General features: G+C 45.2%; 1 protein-coding gene across 13 annotated transcripts; it reads right to left on the reverse strand.

The window, feature by feature from the left end:
* Positions 1-911: 911 nt before the first annotated feature.
* On the reverse strand, positions 912-15,423 carry ACKR3 (atypical chemokine receptor 3). Of its 13 annotated transcripts, none has more exons than XM_073306788.2 (4): positions 15,262-15,363; positions 6,419-6,534; positions 5,635-5,732; positions 912-2,851 (listed from the first exon to the last, which is right to left on the reverse strand). In XM_073306788.2, the coding sequence occupies exon 4, from the start codon at positions 2,822-2,824 to the stop codon at positions 1,730-1,732; it is 1,095 nt and encodes a 364-aa protein (XP_073162889.2). In that variant the 5' UTR covers positions 2,825-2,851; positions 5,635-5,732; positions 6,419-6,534; positions 15,262-15,363; the 3' UTR covers positions 912-1,729. The 13 variants fall into 13 exon arrangements, 12 of the variants coding, with proteins under 12 accessions (XP_073162889.2, XP_073162887.2, XP_073162884.2 ...); XM_073306786.2 differs by having other exon boundaries at positions 15,258-15,363; XM_073306783.2 differs by lacking the exon at positions 15,262-15,363 and adding an exon at positions 14,646-14,663.
* Between the last annotated feature and the right edge of the window lie 10,077 nt (positions 15,424-25,500).

Raw genomic sequence — 25,500 nt, forward strand, 5'->3', positions numbered from 1 at the left:
GATTTTTTTTTTTAAGGGGAGCCAAAATTAGGTTTCTAATGGAAGCTCTGCAGCAACTTTGACTGGGAAATAACTGCCAGAGCGCCATAATTAAAGCGGCATGCAAAACAGTGTAAGTAAACCAGTCAGCACAGAAAGAAGTTGCCCATGTGATCGGATATTACCTGGCCAAGGAGTAAAGAACCTTTGTGGTGCTATGAGTTTCAGTGGCTCTCCTTGGTTGGCTGAATTTGGCCCAATGGTTTGCAAATTTGATGTTGCAAGTACTTACGTTGGAAGCTGCTTGGGGCAAGGAGTACCTTTCTGTTCTGTGTCTGTATGGCCCCTAGCAGAGTGGGGTACTGGTCCATGACTAGGGCTCCTAGGCACTATCGTGATACAAATAGGAAGCCATAAAGCGAGTTAAAAATAAATGGACTGTCAGAAGGAAACTTGCAAACCTCTGAATTCTAGCGCAATGAAATAGCAAGGGACTAAGCCTAGTTTATGTCAAATCCTATTGCTTTATTATGCTCTCCAAATTTTGTTTGTGTATTCATTCTCAGGATCCTGTCTTTTCTAGCAGCCTTTACCTTAAGAAGAAAAGGAGGACTTGTGGCACCTTAGAGACTAACAAATTTATCTGAGCATAAGCTTTCATGAGCTACAGATCACTTCATCGGATGCATTTACCTTAAGAGTACAGCTGACTCATCTTCTAAATAGACTGATTGTTCAAAAGCCTACTCCCATCCACACCACTGCTTTTCCCCCTTAGCTTTACCATTAGCAAATCCTATTTGACTTTCCTCTTTAAATTGTTTCTGTCTGCCATTCACACACACACACACGTACACGTGTACGTGTTAGGTCTGCTCTTGCATCAAAGAAAGTAAAAGGGTTAGTTTAAAAAAAAATAAGTTAAACCACTGTTGTGTATTTTTCCAGATCTTTATTTTTTAAAAAAATAACTTACAAATAGAGAGGACTCTTGGAAATAAGGTCATTCATTTTGTGCATAAGGATACTGCTTGGTGAAACATGGAAGTGGGAGTTAACCTCTTACGTTACTGTTAATTTTAATATGTCAAACTATATCGCAGTACTGTACATACAGCTTATTTCCATACATATAGGTATAAACCACAACAAAGCTATTGTAAATAAAGTGTGCCAGCCAAAGTAGACAAACACACACATAATACATAATCTCCATATAGCTATTAAAGTCATCCTTTGTCATTCATTTTGACTATAATTGGACTAACATTCAGACTACAATTATCAGCAATATACTTCAAATACATGATAAAAATATATTTAAACTTTCAAATACATTTGTATAAGGTACACCAACAGCCAGAAAATAAAGTCTTGGGTTTTTAAATACAACGCACTATATATATCTATATCTATATAACACATATACAATGAAACCAAGAGAGGGTCTCCTTTACACATGGAAAAAAAAGCCTATCCTGAAGACACGTGATACCTGTGGTACACAATGGCTTTGTTTACTACAAATTCTCACCCATTTGCATAGAATTTGCACCGTGGTCTCGGTCCAGAAAGGCTGGATTAGCTAGCAGTAGATAAAACAAAACACATTAAAATAATGCATGATTTTGGTTTGCTCAAAAACTCTAAATTTACATTATGGTTCTTTATTTCTCTTCCAAGCTGTGAATTCATGCCCCATCAGAGACAAGTATGAAAAGGTCCAAGACGAGTCCTTATGGAGTGGCGATCATTTGGCATTTTGCTCCAGAGCAGAGTACTCAGCTTCCGATACTCTAGAAGCATCAATAAGTTTGGTGAGGCCTGTTTTGGCTGAGTACTTGAAAATAAAGGCTTTCATGAGCTCGTATCTGTAATTTCGGTTGATGAAGCTGTAGAGCATGGGGTTGACGCAGCAATGGATGAGGGAGAAACATTGGGTGACGTGAAGAGCCGCATACAGAAAGTTCTCCATTTGACAACTGAAGGGTATAAAATGAAGGACCGAGAAGATGTCGAGCAGGACGACCGCATGGTAGGGCAGCCAGCAGACAAGGAACACAACAACGTAAGAGAAAATGATCTTCCCATTGCTCTTCCTTTCTTGGTCACTGGAGGCAGAGATGGACCTTGCAAGGAGAAAATAAAAAAGAGCAATGATGGGAAAAGGAATGGCAAAGCCCAACACAACAGAGATGAGCTCCATGCCAACCAGCCACTCTTTGAAGCTCTCCTCTGGATAGAGAGGGCGGCAGTAAGTTTCATTGTTTGAAGAGACAGTCTTCAGGTAATAGGTGTCTGGGAGAGAGACAGAGAAGGCAAGAAGCCACACAAAGATGCAGATAAAGCGTCGGATGATCTTCTTCTTGCGGTTACTGGAGTTGGTTAAGTAGGCAACCGAGAGGTAGCGGTCCACACTCATACATGCCAAGAAGAAGATGCTCCCATACAAGTTGATGGAAAATATGAGGTGAGTGATCTTGCATGTGATTTCTCCCATGTGCCATTGGTTATGCTGGACAAGGGAGACCACCCAGACTGGAAGGGTGATGACAACGCACAAGTCGGCGATGGCTAGATTGAAGATGTAGAGGTGGGTTTCATAACCAGTTGCTTTGGCCTGGAGATTGACCCAGACCACCACTGAGTTGGCCACCAGCCCTATCACAAAGATAAAGATGTAGAAGATAGAGAGGGTGTACAATAAGACACTTTTATTAAGTGTGCTAGGGCACGAGAGTGTATCGACAATGATGCAGTCTCCATTGTTGCACGTCCAGTTGCTATCAGAGAAATTTCCCACGTCCAGAAGATCAAGGATGGAAGTCAAGTCAATTGCACTCATGGCCAGTCAATTCGGAATCCAAATAACCTAAAACCAATATAAGAATAAGAAAATATCTTGGTTAGCAAGGGTTAGAGTTCTCTGCTACCATCCTTGTATCAAAACACTTGTGCTATCCCTCTGCGAACATTTTGTCTATTGGGTGCTTTGTTTAAATTGTGTCATATCCTCATAAAGTACTTTCAGTTAAAGAGAAAGCTGGGACTGAGGAACACAAAACAAAACTCATGTGGTCTGCAAAAGAGAAACAACATTGGCTTTTTGTGTGCTTTTTTATTAGTCTGTGTATGACATCATCAGGTTGGCTGTAGTCCCTGGGTGTGAAATCCACAAAGTACACCATGGCCAAATAAATGTCACGCAACTGAATCTGTCTTCTGCAACAGAAAAGACGATGCTATCGCTTTTAGCAGGGAAATCTTTAAGCCATTTTATCTGCACTCCCTCAAGCATAGTAGAATTGATCTGGCTGAGAGTACTGTAAAACAGTTACCACAGGTTCTGTTAAGCATCACATCAAGTACAGCTCCAGATGCATTAAACAGAAGTGTAGACCTAAGACCTTTGTACTCTCCTCCCAATTTCAATCCAGGCTCTTGCTCCCCACCCTCTCAATTACATCTAATGAAGCATCCCTCTGTGTTTAACAATTATGATGTCGCAGTGAGAGAATTGGAGCCTGGCTGCTGTGTAACTGAGAGCAGCAAGACTCATTTTTCTTTCTTAGAAGAGAGCTTGGATTTAAGAATATGCCCTCACCCCAGCTGCTGAAGCTCAGCCTCTCTCTCAGCAACACACACTTTCTATATATGTGTTTTATTATTATTTTTGCTTCAACAGTTCCTCCGTCTGCAGAGAGGAGATAAAGAGGTGAGCTACTTGTTACGTGTATTGCCAGCAGAAGGATGGAACCAACAGAATGTTACAGCTTCCCACAAAATCCAGGACCCATTGTGGCAGTTACTGCTACCCATTGGGAGTGGCGAACAGCCACCACCACCCTGTGGACGGTACCATACCACCCACAGCAGCAAGTCAGCCTTTCTAAGACCTTGTCTTTGTGAGGGCTGCCAACGTGGCTGACAATATCAGGGACTGAACCAGGGATCTCAGGAAATAAAAGTATGAGTATCTACAGCATGCGCTAAAAGACCAGGCACAGTAGGTGGGGGCTGTAACAGTCTCACATCCCTTGTGGATCAGGCAGAGAGAGACATGTAAAACGCAGATCAGTGTGTAACACCTACACTACACTTAGATGTAGCCCCAGTTTCAGCCAGGCACCAATGTTTTTTGTTTTTGTGTTTGTTTTGTTTTTTGTTTTTGTATTTTGTTGCACCAATACAAACCCTTAGTGTAGACATGATTTGCACCTGTACACCTAATTCTGTTTCAAGGACTAAATCCACCTGTAGTTTCCCTGTTCTCCACTAGGGGGTCACACTGGTGCGCAATACCAATGGCCGAAATCGGGGCTAATTCCAAGTATAGACAAGACCTTTGGGAGGCTGCTGAAGCCGTATCTCACCATCGAGGAACTGTATCAATGTGCCGCCAGGAAATGAGTAGGGAAGGGTCACCACAAGGAGAAGTGAATAGGGATTTAATGAGATGTCCCAGGTCTTTACTGGATATACTAGCCCTCATCCACCTTTGTGAATATGCAGTAACAGCAGCAGAAGGCTTGAGGACAAATTCCTTGGAAGCAAAGGCTTATGTGGGTAGAATTTGGAGCTCTTCAAAGTGATTATAGATTCTTGCTCTGAGCTCCAGGTTTTATTTGGGGCTTTTAAAATGAAACCATTCTGGTTAGTTGCCACAAGTATGAAGCAAGACCAGGAACAGCAGCTGTGCCTGGGATCAGCCAGAAGGAGTGAGGGGTTAAGGGCAATCGGGACCCAATTCTCCTCTCACTCATTCTGGTTTCACCCCAGTGTAACACCACTGGACCTGACTCCCCATGGCCTGCAGTTATAGTGCAAAATGAGCCTGAAACCCTAACACTGGTGAGAGGGAGCACGGAGTCCCAGTTTGGGCGCATCATATACACTCTTAGCACTGGGATAAATGACAACACAAGCAGCAGGGCAGCAGAGAATCAGGCCCACTGGTTTCAGTGGAGTTACCTCCACTTTATAAACCGGTGTGACTCAGCTGAGCGTGCTCTGAAATCACAGCGCTGTGCTGTCCCAAGGGAACAGACCCTTCCTCAAGCCATAGGGATGCTACATACCAGCCTGAGAAGAGGAAAATGGTACAACCCACCGGATGCCATACAAATGGTACAAACTCCCTCCTAGTGAACTGGAGTCAGTGGAGGGAGGGCATGCAATGCTTCCCCTCCAGGGCGGGGCAGTAATTCACTCCCACACTCTGGCCCAGGCTTTGCGGAAAAGAGTGTTATTCTCCTGGTCCCTTCACCTTAGCATGGAGCTCTTCTCTTGTCTCACTCTGCCCACTGGGCCAGGCTTTACAAGCAGGCCTCCTGGGCAGGCCTGGAGGGATGGTACACAAGGGGTCAACTGGACAAGAAATTCCTCAATCTCTGCCTCACTTCATGGCTTTTTTTATGGTTCCCTTTCCTCTTCTCCCCCTTAGGATAGAACTGTTTTCTGAAATGTAGACATCTTGGATGGTTGCCAGGCACAAGGGTTTATTTATTTTTATTTTTTACACATACGTAGCCTCTCCCATTAAAAGGAAAAGGGTGTAGCTATGACCCACTCCTTCTGCTTTCTGCTGCTGCCTTTGGGACAATATTAATTTGATTTAACAAACTGTTACGCTGCCACGCCAAAGAAAGCATTTACATGGCAGTCTGCATTTGTGCACAGTCCCGCTCTCCCTCTCTCCTCGTTAAAGAATCTTTCGGATACACAGGACACTTCAGCAGGGTTTGTGGGGCCTGCTACTTTGCAAGAACGAACAAGGAAAATCAGCGCCACGTGACATAACGTTAGGCTGCTCAAAGCACTACTCTGCTGGGAACTGAAATGGCAAGGAGTGCATGAGGCGAGCCTGGCCTTGCAGGGAGGTAGTTGCTTGCGTACACAGCGTGGTTCAAGTGGCATGCTCCAATTTACATGATTAGTGCTGGGCAAGCCCAACAGCAGGTGCTGCTGTTGATACAAGCTGAGGAAGAGAGAGGGGAGATAAGGGGAAACAATAACAGACGAGTATTAACGGGTCCACTGTTCCTTGGCTGGACACTTAGTGGTGATAATAACGGGAGAGATCAGACCCCTCTGTAAAGAGTGAACAGACTGTCCTGGGACATGGTTTGGATCCTCACTTTAAGTGCACGTGGACCATCATCCTTTTAGCCCATTGACAGTCTGAAGTCAGAGCTTTGGGAGCAAAATGGGCATCGTTAAATAAAAGAGTAACCAGTTGTTTTAATAAGGACAGCCTCGCTTCAGTAAAACGAAGCTGCTTCAGCTCATGCCCCGTACTGGAGGAACTGCTCTTTGTGGCTAATCATAGAGGCCAGGATCTTATTTGAAGAGCTGTATTCCTTGCTGGTTTCCATTCAGTTCTGGGCATGTGCCAAGCAGTAGCGTTTAAATACAAGCGCAGAGAGAAATCTCATCTGACCTACGCAATGATGAGGATTTCATCTTCCAGACTCATAATGATCTATAGCAAAAGGAAAAGCCAGTCCGCTGTGGAAATCAGCGTGTTCAGGTATCCTGGGAGCACGGCTACAGGCACTGTATAGGATGCAAAGGCAAGATGTGCAAGATGCACAACTGATTAAGAGAGCTTTAAACTAGGAATTTGGGGGAGATGGTTGGGAGATGTCCAGGTAATCTCCACGCCAGAATTTAGCATAGAGTGGAAAGAAAATGAAGTAAGAGTGGATACAGCTGTAGGTAGGAGGAAGGGCAGTGTAGATACAAGTCTAATAGGTTATACTGGTAGTAAAATAACCGTGCCTAATAGGGTACAGAATGTGAGTGAGGCCAAACAGCAAAAATTAAGATGTTTGTACACTAATGCAAGGAGCCTAGGTAACAAAATGGAGGAACTAGAGTTACTGGTGCAGGAAGTGAAACCAGATATTATAGGTATAACAGAGACCTGGTGGAATAGTAGTCATGACTGGGCTACAGGTATTGAAGGGTATGTGCTGTTTAGGAAAGATCGAAATAAAGGTAAAGGTGGTGGAGTAGCACTGTATATCAATGATGAGATAGAATGTAAAGAAATAAGAAGCGATGAAATGGATATGACTGAGTCTGTCTGGGCAATAATTAAATTGGGGAAGAAAGCTATTAGAGCCTCCCCTGGGATAGTGCTTGGGGTGTGCTATAGACGGCCGGGATCTAATTTGGATATGGATAGAGCCCTTTTTAATGTTTTTAATAAAGTAAATACTAATGGAAACTGTGTGATCATGGGAGACTTTAACTTCCCAGATATAGACTGGAGGATGAGTGCTAGTAATAATAATAGGGCTCAGATTTTCCTAGATGCGATAGCTGATGGATTCCTTCAACAAGTAGTTGCTGAACCGACTAGAGGGGATGCCATTTTAGATTTGGTCTTGGTGAGTAATGAGGATCTCATAGAGGAAATGGTTGTAGGGGATAATCTTGGCTCAAGTGATCATGAGCTAATTCAGTTCAAACTGAATGGAAGGATTAACAAAAATAAATCTGCAACTAGGGTTTTTGATTTCAAAAGGGCTGACTTTCAAAAATTAAGGAAATTAGTTAGGGAAGTGGATTGGACTGAAGAATTTATGGGTTTAAAGGTAGAGGAGGCCTGGGATTATTTTAAATTAAAGCTGCAGAAGCTATCGGAAGCCTGCATCCCAAGAAAGGGGAAAAAATTCATAGGCAGGAGTTGTAGACCAAGCTGGATGAGCAAGCATCTTAGAGAGGTAATTAAGAAAAAGCAGAAAGCATATAGGGAGTGGAAGAAGGGAGGGATCAGTAAGGAAAGCTACCTTATTGAGGTCAGAATATGTAGGGATAAAGCGAGACAGGCTAAAAGTCAAGTAGAGTTGGACCTTGCAAAGGGAATTAAAACCAATAGTAAAAGGTTCTATAGTCATATAAATAGGAAGAAAACAAAGAAAGAAGAAGTGGGACCGCTAAAAACTGAGGATGGAGTGGAGGTCAAGGATAATCTAGGCATGGCCCAATATCTAAACAAATACTTTGCCTCAGTCTTTAATAAGACTAAAGAGGATCTTAGGGATAATGGTAGCATGATAAATGGGAATGAGGATATGGAGGTAGACATCACCATATCTGAGGTAGAAGCGAAACTCAAACAGCTTAATGGGGCTAAATCGGGGGGCCCAGATAATCTTCATCCAAGAATATTAAAAGAATTGGCACAAGAAATTGCAAGCCCATTAGCAAGAATTTTTAATGAATCTGTAAATTCAGGGGTTGTACCATATGATTGGAGAATTGCTAACATAGTTCCTATTTTTAAGAAAGGGAAAAAAAGTGATCCAAGTAATTATAGGCCTGTTAGTTTGACATCTGTAGTATGCAAGGTCTTGGAAAAAATTTTGAAGGAGAAGGTAGTTAAGGACATTGAAGTCAATGGTAAATGGGACAAAATACAACATGGTTTTACAAAAGGTAGATCGTGCCAAACCAACCTGATTTCCTTCTTTGAGAGAGTAACAGATTTTTTAGATAAAGGAAACGCAGTGGATCTAATTTATTTAGATTTTAGTAAGGCGTTTGATACTGTGCCACATGGGGAATTATTAGTTAAATTGGATAAGATGGGCATCAATAGGAAAATTGAAAGGTGGATAGGGAATTGGTTAAAGGGGAGACTACAACGGGTCCTACTGAAAGGTGAACTGTCAAGTTGGAGGGAGGTTACCAGTGGAGTTCCTCAAGGATCAGTTTTGGGACCAATCTTATTTAATCTTTTTATTACTGACCTGGGCACAAAAAGTGGGAGTGTGCTAATAAAGTTTGCAGATGATACAAAGCTGGGAGGTATTGCTAATTTAGAGAAGGACAGGGATACCCTACAGGAGGATCTGGATGACCTTGTAAACTGGAGTAATAGGAATAGGATGAAATTTAATAGTGAGAAGTGTAAGGTCATGCATTTAGGGATTAATAACAAGAATTTTAGTTATAAGCTAGGGACGCATCAACTAGAAGTAACGGAGGAGGAAAAGGACCTTGGAGTATTGGTTGATCATAGGTTGACTATGAGCTGCCAATGTGATATGGCTGTGAAAAAAGCTAATGTCGTCTTGGGATGCATCAGGAGAGGTATTTCCAGTAGGGATAAGGAGGTTTTAGTACCGTTATATAAGGCACTGGTGAGACCTCACCTGGAATACTGTGTGCAGTTCTGGTCTCCCATGTTTAAGAAGGATGAATTCAAACTGGAACAGGTACAGAGAAGGGCTACTAGGATGATCCGAGGAATGGAAAACTTGTCTTATGAAAGGAGACTCAGGGAGCTTGGCTTGTTTAGCCTAACTAAAAGAAGGTTGAGGGGAGATATGATTGCTCTCTATAAATATATCAGAGGGATAAATACCAGAGAGGGAGAGGAATTATTTAAACTCAGTACCAATGTGGACACAAGAACAAATGGATATAAACTGGCCACTAGGAAATTTAGATTAGAAATTAGACGAAGGTTTCTAACCATCAGAGGAGTGAAGTTTTGGAATAGCCTTCCGAGGGAAGTAGTGGGGGCAAAAGATCTATCTTGCTTTAAGATTAAACTCGATAAGTTTATGGAGGAGATGGTATGATGGGATAACATGGTTTTGGTAATTAAATATTCATGGTAAATAGGCCCAATGGCCTGTGATGGGTTTTTAGATGGGGTAAGATCCAAGTTACCCGGGAAAGAATTTTCTGTAGTATCTGGCTGATGAATCTTGCCCATATGCTCAGGGTTTAGCTGATCGCCATATTTGGGGTCGGGAAGGAATTTTCCTCCAGGGCAGATTGGAAGGCCCTGGAGGTTTTTCGCCTTCCTCTGTAGCATGGGGCATGGGTCACTTGCTGGAGGATTCTCTGCTCCTTGAGGTCTTCAAACTACAATTTGAGGACTTCAATAGCACAGATATAGGTGTGAGGTCTTTTTTTGGAGTGGTGGGTGAAGTTCTGTGGCCTGCATTGTGCAGGAGGTCAGACTAGATGATCATAATGGTCCCTTCTGACCTAAATATCTATGAATCTATGAAAGAGTTAGACCGGCACGGGGGGGGGGGGAGGGCGACTCAGGTTTACTTCCCACTTCAAAGGCATTAGCTCCCACAAGCGTTATTTGATTCCTGTAGCGTAACAGCCACAACAAACAGAGAAGCTTGCAAAACACAGTGAGCCAGATCCACCCCAGAAGTCAATAGAGAGACATCAATTTAAACCCTCTGAGGATCTGGCCCAAGTCCCATTCACTCTAAAGGCAGAACATGTCTCATTTCACACAAAGAGAATTAAACTCGTCACAGAGCAAGAATGGATTGAAGACGATCCGTTCAATATTCTTCCTTCTCCTTCATGGGGAAGGATAGTCCAGTGGTTAGGCACTAGCCTGGGTTCAATCCCCTGCCCCAGCCTTCCGGTGTGTCTTGGGCAAGTCTCTCTGGGCCTCAGTTCCCCCATCTGTACAATGGGGAGAATAGGCCTGCCCTGCCTCATAGCGGTGCTCTGAGGATAAATGCATTAAAGACCGAGGTGTTGTGATGGAGGCCAGATAAGTACCATAGACAGGAGACATTGGGTTCGAGTTTTCCCAGGTGCTGAGCAACCGTAGCTTCTGCTGACTTCAGCTGGACTTCCAGCTGCTCAGCAATTCTCAGAACAGGCCACCAGAGTTTTGTAATAACTGCTGTTACTGGAGCAAAGCACAGGGAGAAGGCTCATGCTGACCTCTTGATTTATTCTGACGTGTAAGTCAGAGGGCACAAGACAGGCTTCCCTGCACTTTGCTGTTATGGCATCTCAGGAGAGGCCAGTCTCTGCTCGAATAAATCAATCATTCTGAGCCCATCTGCCTCTGAGATTTTGCTGAGGATTTCTCATCCACATCTGCCAAAACTATCCACCTGCGTGCTGTGTGCTTATGAGCCATCTGCCAAAGATGGGCCAAATCCCTCTCTGGTGTTATGCTATCAAGATCAGGGGAGTTACAACAGCAATGTATTTGGTCTGAGGAGACTAGAAGGCTCAGTTAAGACAACACTGGCTTAAAGGCACATGCTCCAGTGTGTCCCATGTGGAAAAATCAGCATATAAAACGTACTATAGAGAGGCTATCTTGTCGTCAGCACGAGGGCTGTGAATGGCGTTAAGATTGCTCAAGAAATAAAGCACCAACCATATCTTAGCCAGGGACATCTCAGGGAGAGGGCTATAAATAAAAAAGCAGTTTATTTTCAGCGATCTGCCGTTCCAAGTCAAAATGTTAAAGTTGCAGTTGCCAGCAGGATTATAGGAGACTCTCCACTTTCATTTTTTAATAAAACACTTCAAGGCCTCATGGTTGTGCAGAAGAGTTTGAAAATGTGACCCCTGTATGCTCTAGCACCTCAAAACCCAGGAAGCAAACCGCACCCTGATATTTTTTAAAAAAAATCTCATGATTGTTAAGCCAATCATGTGATTCAAAGGGGGGTCTGACTTGTGATTTTGGAAGAGTGGGGACTGACAATACTGCCGCATTTCAAAAGTATTTCCCTTTGGGTCACATTTACCCCTTTTGTAACACTAGCCCCTCTCCTTTGGATGCTAATTGCAAACTGGAAGGGCATCACCTGATCTAGGGAGATATATTAATAGTTGAATGAACTGTTGACTTCACAAACAAAGACACTGATCCAAGTTAACTATCAAGGTGAAGACATCATCCTCATACCATTAGGAATCCTCTAAGGTTACTTGTAAGCAAATGTAATCTAAGACAAACCAAGGCAATGCATGGTGTTAGGTCATCAGGGTCACAGAAAACATACTGTGTAACTATTCCCTGGTGAAATGTATGCAAAAAATGGGAGCATAATATCCCTTGAAAGCAGAGAGCTTAAACTGACCTGAGGACTCTGGCCACCTGCCAGCACTGAGCCTAGAATAGCAAGGCTGTCTGGTCTGGTGAGCCAGCTAAGCCAAAAACAATGCAATCTTGACCACTCATTAAATAAGGACTCTTGTGATCTTGCTGCATGCAAATTAGGGCCATCCTGTACACCTGGTGAATCTTAGCAGGCCACTATCCCTTTACTCTGTGTGTGTGAGTACCTCCATGTGTGATTCTATATAAACCCACACACCCAGTCAGTGATAAAAGAACTCCATCCAGAAAGCTGATATGGTCCATTGTGCTCAAATCCCCAGCCAGGGAGGAGCTGCTGGAATTGAAATCCTGACAGCTATATTCATTCAGAGATTACAGCATGCAAAGGCCAGTCTGTCTGTAGTCTGGGATTGGCTGTGTAACAAGAGCTCAGATTCCCACCCAGGTTAGTTTCGGGGGTGGAAAAAAGCCTATCAGTCCCCTCAGTGTGGCTGCCTAAAGCAATTTGGCTCTTTCCGTGTTCAGCTCGCTTTTTAGACATGATGGTGGTTTAGCATGGAAGGCTGATAACAGATGTAACCTTGCATTTAAAGGAACAATCTGTTTTAAATTAGAGAGATCAGTACAGGAGAAGAGTAGCTACCCGACCCATCACTATACACTGGAGCCCTAACAAAGAGTTGTTCTGAGGTTTCTCCAAGCTAACTCTGGTTTGCAATTCTGCAATCATTCCTACTATCTGGGTCTCAACCAACCAATTCCAGACAGCTTTACACTCCACTCCCTAGCCCCGCCCATTCTTTCCTCTCTCTTTCTTTGAGCTGATAAAAAACTATCTGCTACGAAAAGCATTTAGACAAGGTAAGTACTTGTTGCTGTCCCACTTGATAGGGGTAATCTATCATGAGATGTTATTTGGTGAGTGAGTTCCAGTGGTGTTGAAAACCCTCAGCCATTACTGTATGCATGTAATAGAATTATGTTAATCCTTCTTGTGTCTTCCCAGGGTCTTTTCTGGTTTGGTGTTTAGGGCCTGATCCTAGGAACACTTACGGAGTCTGAGGCCAGCACTTTATTCAGCGGTAGGTGTTTGCAGGGTCAAGCCCTTCACCTGTGAACTCTTAGTGCAGGCACCCTCTCTTGGGAAGTGCAAAGCATGCTGCCAACGCTTACCAAACAATCAAGCTGTTCCCAGTCACACCAGTGGAAATCCACAGGAGACCCATTAACTTCCCTGGAGGTACACTGAGGGAAACCCAGAGTAGAACTGAAAGCAGAGCTGGCCGCAGAGTTAACAGGGGCAGGAAGATATTGTTGCAAACCACCACCTCTTCAAACCCAGGGAGAGGGAGTTTCTTCTTCTGCCAAATGTTTGCATTGCACCATCAATACGCCTGGCCTTTAAAGTCCCTCTCAGACAAGCATGGACAGTGGCTATGCATAATAGTTTTGAGAGAGATGCTGGAGCACAAATAAGCATCTTAGATACAGTTATGCTGCTCATTTTGCCTACCCTGATAGCCTGCGTTCTCTTCCACTTGTGTTACACTCAAGCAGCTCCCACATTCTCTCGATGGATGAAAACAGTTTGACTTTATGCCTGAAACAGTCTCACAAAAAGCTACTGTTCAGAATTTAAAGGCATTTCAAATCCAGAAAGTTGATGGGCCCCCGTTAGGAGATATTTATAGATCCTCTGAGGATTGCTGCTAACTCGGGCCGTTCTCTCTGTATCGTGTGAATTATTTCACAGAACATCATATATCTTTGGGTAAGATCAGTCTGGCGGGGGGAATGCTTTTTATTCCACAGGATTTTTTTTAGGGGTATGGGGGGGGGACTCCCACGCACACCCAGGATGGGAGGAATAGGTGAGGTTTGCAACATCATTTTACATTTTTGCATCCAATATCTGATGTATTTATTCCTCAAACATTTCACCCCAAAAATGGGAAGAGAAGAGCTAACCCTGATTTAGAAGCCCGGGCAATGACTTTCCCTGGAAACATTCCTAAGGCGAAGGATGAATTGCAAAAAATATATATATATATATATATATGTTCCCTCTTACGGGCCCGATCCTGCTCCCATTCAGATCAGTGGAAGTTTTGCCCACTCGAACTTCAACAGGAGGTGAATCGGGCCCCCTGCTGGTGAAAAGTTGCGAAGAGACTCCAGCCAGGCTGTGCTTTCTTTGCTAGGCATGCAAATAAAATGCAATGCACCCTTCCTTCAGCTCCACGTTTTGCCTTCAGAAAGGCACAGACACAAAGGCAACATCTGCGTCAGAGAAAGAACAAAAAAGTTACCACCGCGGCCCTTCGATCTTGGCAGAATGCAAGCTTTGGGGAATGTCACCAAATGCCTCCATAAACCCTTTAATGAGGCACTCTCCCATTTTTAAACCTCATTATACTGCTTTTAACAACGGGCTGGAATAACTTTACAGCGCCTCATTACCCCCCAGAAGTTCCCGTTTATTGCGCACCCATCCCAGGCTTCCTTTAAGGGGCTCTGCCCGACTACAGCCCATGCCGACGGTTCAACAAACTCTCCTCGCCCCGCTCAAAGGCTTCGCTTACTAAAACAGGGGCGTTTGCGGTCAAGGCATCTGCGCTCCCCTTCCGTTTTCTCGCCTCCAAGGAGAGGTCAGGTAAGAGTGAGAGACAAACAGATCGAATCGGAGGCGCCCTGGTGGCCTCCAGAAACAGGACTCTAGGTAACCTGGAGATCTGCAGCTCCCGGAGCTGAGCCGCCCGGGATTGTAGGGGAGGTCAGAGGGTGTCATCAGTTAGTTACCCACCAATACGCCTGCTAACGACCGCGGCCGCAATACGCACGTTGCGCATTTCGATCCAGCCCGAGCCAGTCCCGGGGGAAAGAATCGCGGCTCCCACTCGCGGCAGGTTTTCCTAGCAAGTCTCGGGAACTTGCTCGCTCACGCTGCTCTCCTCCCCCAAACGACCCAGGCATGTCGGTGGCCCGGGGGGGCGCTGTCTCTGTCCGCGTCCCGAGACTCGGCCCCAGCCGCGGGGTTAGGTCTGGAGGTCAGAGCCCGAGGAGGGGAGTCGGCACTGGAGTAAGAGGTCACTCTCTCCAATACAAGATCCACGCTGACTAATCTCGAATGCAAAACAAAGCCACTTGGGAGGATCTCTGCCCCGGGCCACTGGGTTTGCCTTCCGCCCGGGGGCGGGCAACCCCCCCAGCCCCACCGAGCGAAAGCAGCCCGCGTTTGCAGTTTAATGCTCATTTCAAGGCAGCTCTCTAATGCCCCCACCTTTCCCAGCCTCGGTGAATTCCCCCCCAGGAGCAAGCACGCGTTGGGCCCCAGGAGCCCAGCCTGCTTCGCATTCCCACGCTCTCCCTTTCTCTCGCCCTGCCCTACAGCGCTGAGCAGAGCTCGTTTCCTTACCTACCGGCCGGGCTTCTCCCCTCCTCCTCCTCCTGCCTTCAGACCCTGATCGCAGAGCCGTTTTCAAGAGACTGAGTGCTCTTTCCAGCTGCCTCGCTGTTATATACACCGCAGAAAAGCGCCTCTAGGTGGCAGCTTTGTAAGTAGGTTCCTGCCCAAAATCCTTGGGGCGGGGAGGTGGAAAGTTGAGGCAGGATTGTTGTTTCCTGCCTGGGCAGTTCTGCACAATCACCTTCCTGGGAAAGCCGAGTACAGCTGAGCCAGGGTCCCTCTGAGTGGGATCTGTCACCTGCATCCTGCTAAAAGCCCCAAAGCCAACATTAGCCTGTCTCCTTCAATTATCAAATATTTGTCTTGTCTTGGGTGTCTATAGATCTTTGATCCCTTTAACAAACACGCACACACGAAAAGGTGTATTTCCTAACTCTGCTGAAGACTTTGATCTTAAGGCCAATTTCTTGAAATCTTCAAAGCCCACTGTATTGTGTGGCTTTTCAATATCTTTTTTTTTAATTTATTTGACGGATCACCACTTGTGTAAAGTACAAATCACATTTACAGTTTCAGTACAGCTCGAAACACACTTCAGGGAACAGCCTTAAAAAACCTGAAAGACATTTGTATTCTTTCATCTGTGAAGGAGCCCAAATTCTAATTTCTAATGCTAATGTTCTTTCCCTGGCTGATCAAGGATAAATATTTGTGTTATTGTTGCATATTTGTTTTTCCTGTTCAGCAAATTTTTTTTTTTCTTCACATTTTATTCCAAGATACTTCAGCTTTAAAAAAATTCACATTTCCATCCATAGGAAGCAACGAATTTGGGGACTGGAGCCATAATTTCAAGTGCAAAATATTCCAACAAGTGATTTTTTTTTGCTTTAATTTTTGAATGCCCAATTAAAGACACCTCGTTTTCAGAAAGTATTCAGTGCCCTTCCTCTGAAATTCAGGTTCCTTTACGGAATCCCAAAATGGGCAACCAAAATCATTAGTCACTTAAAAATTTAGACCGGAGAATCTATAATTTAGCATTTTAAAAAATCAAGCCACGGAAGCTCTTCAGACAAGATGATTGGGGTTTTTTTTTTAACATGAAGATAAAAATAAAATTCAAAGCAGTCCTTACTTAGATAACACTTTGTAGGGCTGTTCTGAAATAAACTGCCATCCAATTCTATTTTGGCTCCTAAAAAAAAGCACACCCACCTCCAAAAAAAAAGTTATTTTTATACATCCACTAAAATTAACCGCAGAGATTGCAAGGTTCAGGCATTATGTGATTAGAAAGCCTCCAAGCAGAGGTGCTGGAACGATTTGTACAGTACGGGTGCTGAGAGCCATCGAACCAAGCTGTAAACCCTGTATACAATGGAAACCACTTCAAGCCAAGGGGTGCAGCAGCACCCCCCCAGCACCACTAGTTCCTGCACCTATGCCTCCAACATAAGAAAGCAGCAATGGAGAGGAAAAAAGTTTTTGTCAGAAAAAAAAATGTACAAGTGTTCTCCTGACACCAGAAAATTGTGAACTGATTATACAATAGGAGGCAGTAAACTCACAACCGTTCTTCCTGCTCCCACAGCAAGAAAAAATAACACCTGACCAAAGTAAGATGACAACGTGTAAGATTTGCTAACTCACCTCATCACTCTCCCTGTTACTAAAATGAAACCACGTCATGAAAATGTCCCATTAGGCACCAAAGGCTGCATTTTGCAATGCCCAAGCGAAGTATAAAAAGCCATTTGTATGGATTCAGTTCTACAGCTCAGTTGAAAACACTGCAACACAGCTTGATCTTTTTCCTTCCTGGGGGTAGATGCTAGGACTAGACAGTAATCTACCTGCCAACAAAGCAGTAATTCCCTTGAGTGAAAATATAAATTGTGCAATGTGAGTACACAACTGCTGAAGCTTGAAAATAGCGCTGAGAGCTAAAAATGATCTGACTCAGGTATTCACGCAGTCCTATGTATTCCTAAAATAGGCATAGTAAAATGATGTATTTGCACTTCTCTTTTTTTCCTAATGAGCCACACACAGCTGGAGAAAGGAAAGTGAAGTTCAAAACCGCAGGGCCAAGTTCTTCTCCGTTACTCCAGTGGCTCTGTACCTGAGCCCTTGTCCAGTGTAGCTAAAAAGGTTAGCTAAGACATTTAAACCGGTGCATTTTTAAAAACACTAGCGTAGACAAGTTTTAGCACCTTTAAACCCTGGGGGTGACCACCACCAGCAAATATATTGTATGATGTTTCACCCTATCTACATTAGTGATGAAGAACATTAGCTAAAATCTGTTGGCCAACGTGTTCTTAAACCAGAATCTATTTTGCTGCTCAAGAAAGAGCCTGAATGAAACCCTCCACCTTCAAGAGATTCTCTGGGGACAGCAGCTACTCCTTCAGGACACACAGGGTGAGAAAGGGACTCTGTTACTTTATGTAATGCTAGAAGGAGCTTTTAAGAAGAGTACCCCAAACAAAAGTCCATGGGAAAGAAAAGCTTATTTACTGTTGTATATACAGAGCCTCTGGCTAAAAACATCCTATTAACCACCAGGACATCTTCGTTCTCCTTAAAAAGCATTTCTGTTTTAACTGGGCTTTTTACTGCCTCTTCCTTTCCCAGCAATCAGGACTCCATAAGTCCACATTCTACTCTCAGCAGGAGGTGAAATTACTCCAAATTTATACCTGTAGGAGAGCAAAATTTGCCCTGTTCCCCCACCCACAATTCTGGTCCGATTATACCCTCCACCTCTGCATGTTTAGGGTGGCCAGTGTGGGTGGAGCTGGGCGGAGCAGTGGGAAGAAACACTGGCCACATAGTGTCATTGTCAGGGTTGCCAACTTTCTAATTGCAGAAAACTGAACACCCTTGTCCCGCCCTTTGCCCTGTGGCCCCGCCCCTGCTCACTCCATCCCCCCCTCCCCCCATTCGCTCTCCCCCACACTCACTCACTCACTCATTTTCACCGGGCTGTGGCATGGGGTTGGGGTGTGGGAGGGGGTGAGGGCTCTGGCTGGGGTTCAGGCTCTGGGGTGGGGTCGGGAATGAGGGGTTCAGGGTGAGGGAGGGGGCTCAAGACTGGGTCAGGGGTTTGGGGTGTGGGGCAGGGTATGGGCTCTGGAGTGGGCCGGGGATGAGGGGCTTGGGGTGCAGGAGGAGGCCCTAGGCTGTGGGGTTTGGAGTGTGGGAGGGGGCTCAGGGCTGGGGTAGTGGTGCAGGAGGGGGTATGGGCTCTGGGCTTGGGGTTCGGGCTCTGTGGTGGGGCCAGAAATGAGGGGTTCAGGGTGAGGGAGGGGTCTCAAGGCTGGGACAGAGAGTTGGGGTGCAGGAGGGGGCAGGCTCTGGGAGAGAGTTTGGGTGTGGGAGGGGGTTCTGAGCTGGGACAGGGGGTTGGGGCACAGGAGGGGGTTCGGGGTGTGGGCTCCATGCAGCACTGACCTTAGGCGGCTCCCAGGAAGTAGTGACATGTCCCTCCAGCTCCTAAGTGGAAGGGCAGCCACTTGGCTCTGCGCACTGCCCCGGCCCACAGGTGCCACTCCTGCAGCTCCCATTGGCCATGGAGGGACATGTTGCCACTTCCCAGGAGCCGCACAGAGCCGGGCAGGGAGCCTGCCTGCCCCACTGCGCTGCCAGTTGGACTTTTTAACAGCCTGATCAGCTGTGCTCACAGGAGCCGCCAGGGTCCCTTTTCGACCAGTCGTTCCGGTTGAAAACCAGACACCTGGCAACCCTAGTCATCGTCCCCATTTTCCGATCCTGAGGAAGCCACTTCGCAGGGCCCTGCAGATCAGAAGGGGGTGATACTGGGGAAAGGGCAGAGCCCACAGGCATTAGACCCCTCTGGGGCAGGTTTGGGGGACAGGGACTGTCAAGCGCTGTGTGGCCGTACAGAGGCTGAAGGAGCCATGCTGTAATGAGGCTGTGAGGAGCCGGAGTGTAGTGTAGAGGCACCAGCTCTCTCTGTGGAGATCCTTGACCTGCCGGTGTCCCATTATTCCTGCAGAGCTCTTCAGAACATGCAATACACCCATTGAGTGAGGGGGCAGCCCTACCTCTGCTTCACAGATGGGGCACTTCTGATTAAATGTATTTAGTTTCCCTTTCCCTCCTTGGTTTGTTGCTGGAGCGGGCACGGAGGAGCCTACTAATCTCCAAGGCTCCTATGCAGCAAAGCATTTCAGCACCTGCTTAACTTTGAGCGCTTATTTATATCTGTTGGCTTCAGCTTGTGATTAGGTGCTTTGGTGAATAGGGATGGGGTTAGCCACATGTGTAAAACTAAGCACATGCTTAAGTGCCTTGCCGAAAGGGGGCCCAAAAGCCTGACACAAAAAATATCCTGGCAGGAAAGGAATCCATAGGCACTCAGCAAAGAGCACAGACTCTCCTTCCCTGGATTGCTAGGAACCAGACAGATCCGCTGTTGGAAGTGTTCTAGCCTTTTAAAAAAACAAGCTGAATATATTGCCCAGTAATACCCAGCACTGGCCTGGCTGCCGCTCACGAATCATTGGCAGCCTTCTTCAGACACTCCAGCCAGCCCTAGCTGTGCCTAATTTTCCACTCTCCTCCCTCGAGCTATCATTTTCAGGGACTGCGTTCCTCATGCAGGGCAGGCGAACACATCCCTTATGAAAGCCAGATTGTGCTTGGCACTCACAGATGAAATGCTTGGCGGAAAACTTTAAAACGATACAACATTAAATCACTCTTGGTCGCGGCAGGCAGAGTCACCGAGATGTCAGGGCCCAAATTTTGCTCAGCCTGGCGGGGGAGGGGGGGGGGAAACGGGCGGAGGGAGAGGGGAGAGGCGCCATGCTGGCAACATGCCACGAGACTGGGGGCCACATCTAATTTGCATGAACATTCCATCTGCCACCACTTAGAGACTAGCGGCTCTTGTATGCCATGCTGCCTCTTGATACGGGCGGGTGGTTAGAATCATAGAATCACAGAATATCAGGGTTGGAAGGGACCCCAGAAGGTCATCTAGTCCAACCCCCTGCTCAAAGCAGGACCAATTCCCAGTTAAATCATCCCAGCCAGGGCTTTGTCAAGCCTGACCTTAAAAACCTCTAAGGAAGGAGATTCTACCACCTCCCTAGGTAACGCATTCCAGTGTTTCACCACCCTCTTAGTGAAAAAGTTTTTCCTAATATCCAATCTAAACCTCCCCCACTGCAACTTGAGACCATTACTCCTCGTTCTGTCATCTGCTACCATTGAGAACAGTCTAGAGCCATCCTCTTTGGAACCCCCTTTCAGGTAGTTGAAAGCAGCTATCAAATCCCCCCTCATTCTTCTCTTCTGCAGGCTAAACAATCCCAGCTCCCTCAGCCTCTCCTCATAACTCATGTGTTCCAGTCCCCTAATCATTTTTGTTGCCCTTCGCTGGACTCTCTCCAATTTTTCCACATCCTTCTTGAAGTGTGGGGCCCAAAACTGGACACAGTACTCCAGATGAGGCCTCACCAATGTCGAATAGTTGTATATCCACAAGCTCCATCTACGCATGAAAGATGCAGGCAGCTGCAGGTTGCCGTCTAGATTACATGTGGGGCCCCCAAGGTGACAGCAGCCCCCTTCCGCCCCCGCAACTCCCCCGTTCCTTCCTCTCAGGCTTGTGAGATCCATATGACCTCAGTTAACAAAACAGTAATCTCCAGGACATTATTTTAATGTGGAAAGTGCCTAGCCTGTTGTGAGTGTGACCACTAGCCGCTAGTGAATGGTAAGAGCCGATAATCCCATTTGGTTTCACACAGATCAGGCGTTGCCCAGTTGACTCTCGATGGGCCTTTTACAGGGGCTCTTTTACCCCGCCATTCTCAAACCATCATCATCACTGTTATGGAAACTCCTATCTGAAATCAGGGCTCCATTGTGCTATGCACTGTACGTAAAATGTACTAAGAGACAGTCCCTGGCCCAAAGAGCTAACAATATATAGAAATTGGGCAAAGGGAGGATTACCCCTATTTTACAGCCACTCAACCAAGGTCACACAGAGAGACCATAGCAGAGGTGGGAATTGAACTCAGGTATTTTGAGTACCAGTCTAATGCTTATACTATACGCTGCTTGTCAGTATGAGCCACTAATGTTTAGGCACAGGAGCAAATCAGAAAGCACCCACCTTCTGATTGTATTAGAAACACGGACTGGAAATGTTGCTTTCTCTTTAAACTTCCCTTTTTAATGGGCCAGTATATGGGCACTCAATCCCAGCCCTGCTTAATCAAGTACAGAAATGTAACTTGGCAGCCACAAGTGCTGGAAAGATTTTTGGTGTGATAAATAACTGGAGGGGAGGGGTTGTCTCAAGAGCACAAAAACATTTAAAAGAGACATGGAAATATTTGTAATTTGCACAGCATGAGACTTGGCATGAAGCAGGAGCAAGATTGAACAGCGTCACACATTTGTGAGAGTGGGTCTCGGAGAGAGACATCATCATATATCCAGTGTCATAACACAGTAAATTGGCCAGCCCTGTTACTGTCGTCCAAAGCATAAACACAGCCAGCAACATGCCCAGGTCTCTCTCAGACAACAAAACAAAACAACAGCCTTTGCGAGCATGAAGACACAACGACGGACTGTAAACTCTGTGTACTCAACTCAAGCTCTGATTGGGGCAGGTACGCAGAATTAATATAACCTACTATGATCTTCATAATGAGAGTCAGTACCAAAAAATCAATATTAATTTCCTCTCTCTTATAAGCCATCTAGATTTCTGTTCTCTCCCTGACATGGGCATTATAACGTAATTGTGATGATGGATGGAAGAACCATACAAATGACCAGACTAATTAAAAAAGAAAATCACTACTTACAGACCCATTTCTGTGAAGTTCTTTGAAGATAGAAATTAAAAATAAGTAAACTTTATCTGGGCTAAGAATGGCTGTGGTGCTTTTCAGTTTCACCTGACTCTCTACAACAGAAAATACTCACACTAAGCCTATATCTAAATCAGGTTAAGCAGCAACCAACAAAAGTCAGGAAATCCAAAGTTAGTGCTGTTATTCTCTCTCACTCAGACCATTCTGGATAAAAAGAGGCACAAAAGCATGAAGCAAAGGCAGCGTGTCCGCAGTAAATGTTAATTTCCTGGCTTTTGTTCATTTATATAGAGACTTTACGAACTTGCTTGATGCCTTCTGGACAACTTTAGACACATTCCTGTTCCATTCCAGGCTTTGTCCCCAAAATTCCCTACTGCTCCAATCACCAGCGCAGCTTCCCAGATGGTGGCAATTCTAGCAAAGGCCATCAAGCAGCCTTTATGGTCTAACCCTGCTCTGAGTATATCTATTATTATTATCATGTTTGTACCCCGGCAGCACTTAGAGACTGAGGCCCCGTTGTGCTAGGTGCTGTATGTGCTGAGAAGTAGTCCCTGCCTAAAGAGATTGTAATTGAAGTAGACAAGAGGTGGGAAAGAGAGGCATGGAGATTTGCCAGAGGTTGTGCAACAGGTCAATAGCAGAGCTAGGATTAGACCCCAGGGGGTTAGATCCTGGTGTAAAGTGTCATTGCTCTGTTGACTGTGGAGCTATGACAGCTGACTCCAGACGAGGCCTGGTCCCCAGCTCTCCTGAGCCCTACCCCAGTGCCCTGTGCACTAGACCAAGCTGCTTCATTAGGCAGTTAGAAGGCTGGTGGCCACCTGTCCCTTGCCTACACTGGACATATTTCTGTCACCAGTGGAGTAACAAAAGGGGAAAGCAAATCTACTGGAGATAAGGCCATATCTCTTCCTGCTCCTGCTGCAATTTTTGCAACTGCAGAACCACCAGTGGAGCAGGCCTGGGTCCAGCCATGTTTATCGCAGGGTATGTGTAGTCTGTATTGCCCTTATTATAGATAGTCATGGCACCTGGTGTGAAAACTGGATCTGTGGAGCAGGCCTTTAGGGAACAAAGTCCCTTGAAGTCATGGGGCCAGGCCCTAGAACACTCCAGTGGGTTTTGGACCAGAACTCTTCCCCCTGCAGTCGGAGCCAAATTTTCAAAAGAGCTGAGCACTCTGGATGCACATGAAAATCTGCCAATAGGCGTCACAACAGGAGCTACTGAGTGCTGAGGTCTTTTCCAAACCTACCTGCTTTAGGTTCTTCAATGGGAGCTGAGCTGCTTTTGAGAGTCTGGCCCCAACTGAGAGCACTGAGCATGTGGCCACATGGGCCCCACGAGTTCATCTGCTCCCAACACATGGACCTTGCCTGCTGGCCTAATTTGTTGCTTGACATTTATATCACAGATGAGCAAAATGATTTCTAAATATTATTATTTGAATGTCAGTAGCTGCTAGGAGGCCCCAGCAGGACCTAACATGGAACAAACACCCGGCCCTGGCCCCAGAGAGCTCACAACCTAAGTAAAATGTTTCTCGAAGGTGTGGTGGGCTCTTTTTACCTATGAGCAGCTTTAAAGAAGAACGCTTGTTTGCTATAAGGTGCTAGAGCTAAGTAGCTATTTGTAGTAACGGTGTGTGCTTCCATGCAACCCTCCCATGGAAGGCGCTAAAGGATCATTAACAGAAAATGTTAACATTTAAGCCGCACAGCTCTCTGTGTGGAAGGTATTAGTCCTGTTTTATCGATGGAGCAACTGAGGCACAGAGCAGATAAAGTAAAATGCCAAAGGTCACCAAGAAAGGGCCTGATTGCTTTTAAACAGGGAAAGTGAGTTTTACTGAAGGGGAAAATGCAGGCACTGACTCCCTGTCTGTAGCAGAATTGGGAACAGCAGCCATACCCCCTAGTGGCCAGAGTCTGCGCTCAAACTGCTGGACGGTACTATTGCCAAACCCAAGCATTACATGTCAGTAGTCAGGTTCCACGAAACGATCAATTGGAGAGGGTTTCTATTTGAATTCTAGATCTGGGAGCCCTTGGGGTCACATTCCAAGCTGTTCTCAGCAATAAACAACACAGAAACTTTTTTTTTTAATGAAAGCCTAAGTTCTCATGTAATCCCAGGACTCCAAGAGCTAGAGCTTTCAGAAAAAAAAATACTGCGACACTTGTGAAAAAATGTGTGTCAACAGTGAGGTTTGAACCTCCTGTACAGGCATTAACTCCTCCCTCTGTATTCAGTATTTGTCCTTTTAGGGTTAATGGGGAAAAGGGAACAATGTGAATTTAATTATGCCATGGAGTGTATTACATGTGTCTGTCAAAATCAATGGTCCAGCCCAGTTTTTGGCTGCACTGTTCAGTTCTTTCCTGATAACTTGGCAATGCTTCCTCTCCATGACTAGAGACTTGAATTTTATCCCCAGCTCTGCTACTGGCCTGAGAGGTGTCCTTGTACAAGTCACTTCACCGCTCTGTGCCTCCGTTTCCTCATCTGCAATATGGGGACAATGATACTGACCTCCTTTGTAAAGCTCTGAGATCTACAGATGAAAAAAGAGATGTATAAGAGTTAGGTATTATTACATTAGCAGCTGCAGCTTAACCACACTAGAGAGGTTAATATCTGGATCCAGCTACCTCACAGGACACCTTCTATCAATCACATAAAGAATTGCAATTATGTCATTTTTAGCAAGTTTCCAGAAAGCCCCAAACCAGGTGTAGCCTGCATTCCAACTTGCTGCAGTAGGCCAAGAAAGGGGGGAAGGCAGAGAAATGGACATACTGTCTTCAGTGCAAAGAGAGCTTTAAAGAAAAATCTATATCCCTGTAATTAAGAATATTTCCCATGTAGCTAATAATTATTTAAGATGGCTGTCTCCTTCACAGTCCATTTCCATTTTACCCTTCCTCCACTAAATAAAGGTGGCACCTGTATATGTTATTTGTGGCTTCATAATCTACTGTCAAAGAGATTATTGTAATTTGTTTGAAAAGGAACAAGTGTGTGACCACATGGGAGATAAAATTGGATTCTGAGCAAGAATTCTGCCTTCAGCAATTACTGCAAGTAGCAATTAAATCTTCAGATATATTGATTTTGATATAAGCACTGTTTTTAAAAAAATTTCCCCTCCATGCAAGAATTGTCTCTGTGGGAACAATGGGATTAGCAATCTGGTATATTTGCATCAGTAGTATAGTAGATTCTGACAAAACCCTGCCTATAGAAAGCTGGGTTGTAACTTTCATTAGCAACAAGTGTTAAAAAGTCACTTGGAAAAGGAAGTTTAAATTGAGGTAGAAAGTGGGGGAAATGGGCAGAAAGTGATGTAAGGAGGTAAATAACTAAAAAAGAGATGC

This window comes from Lepidochelys kempii, chromosome 11, assembly GCF_965140285.1.
Source record: "Lepidochelys kempii isolate rLepKem1 chromosome 11, rLepKem1.hap1, whole genome shotgun sequence".
In the NCBI taxonomy this organism is placed as follows: domain Eukaryota; kingdom Metazoa; phylum Chordata; order Testudines; family Cheloniidae; genus Lepidochelys; species Lepidochelys kempii.

Excerpts from the sequence above, each read along its gene's own strand:
- ACKR3 (XM_073306789.2), bottom strand. The coding sequence starts at position 2,824 with ATGAGTGCAATTGACTTGACTTCCATCCTTGATCTTCTGGACGTGGGA.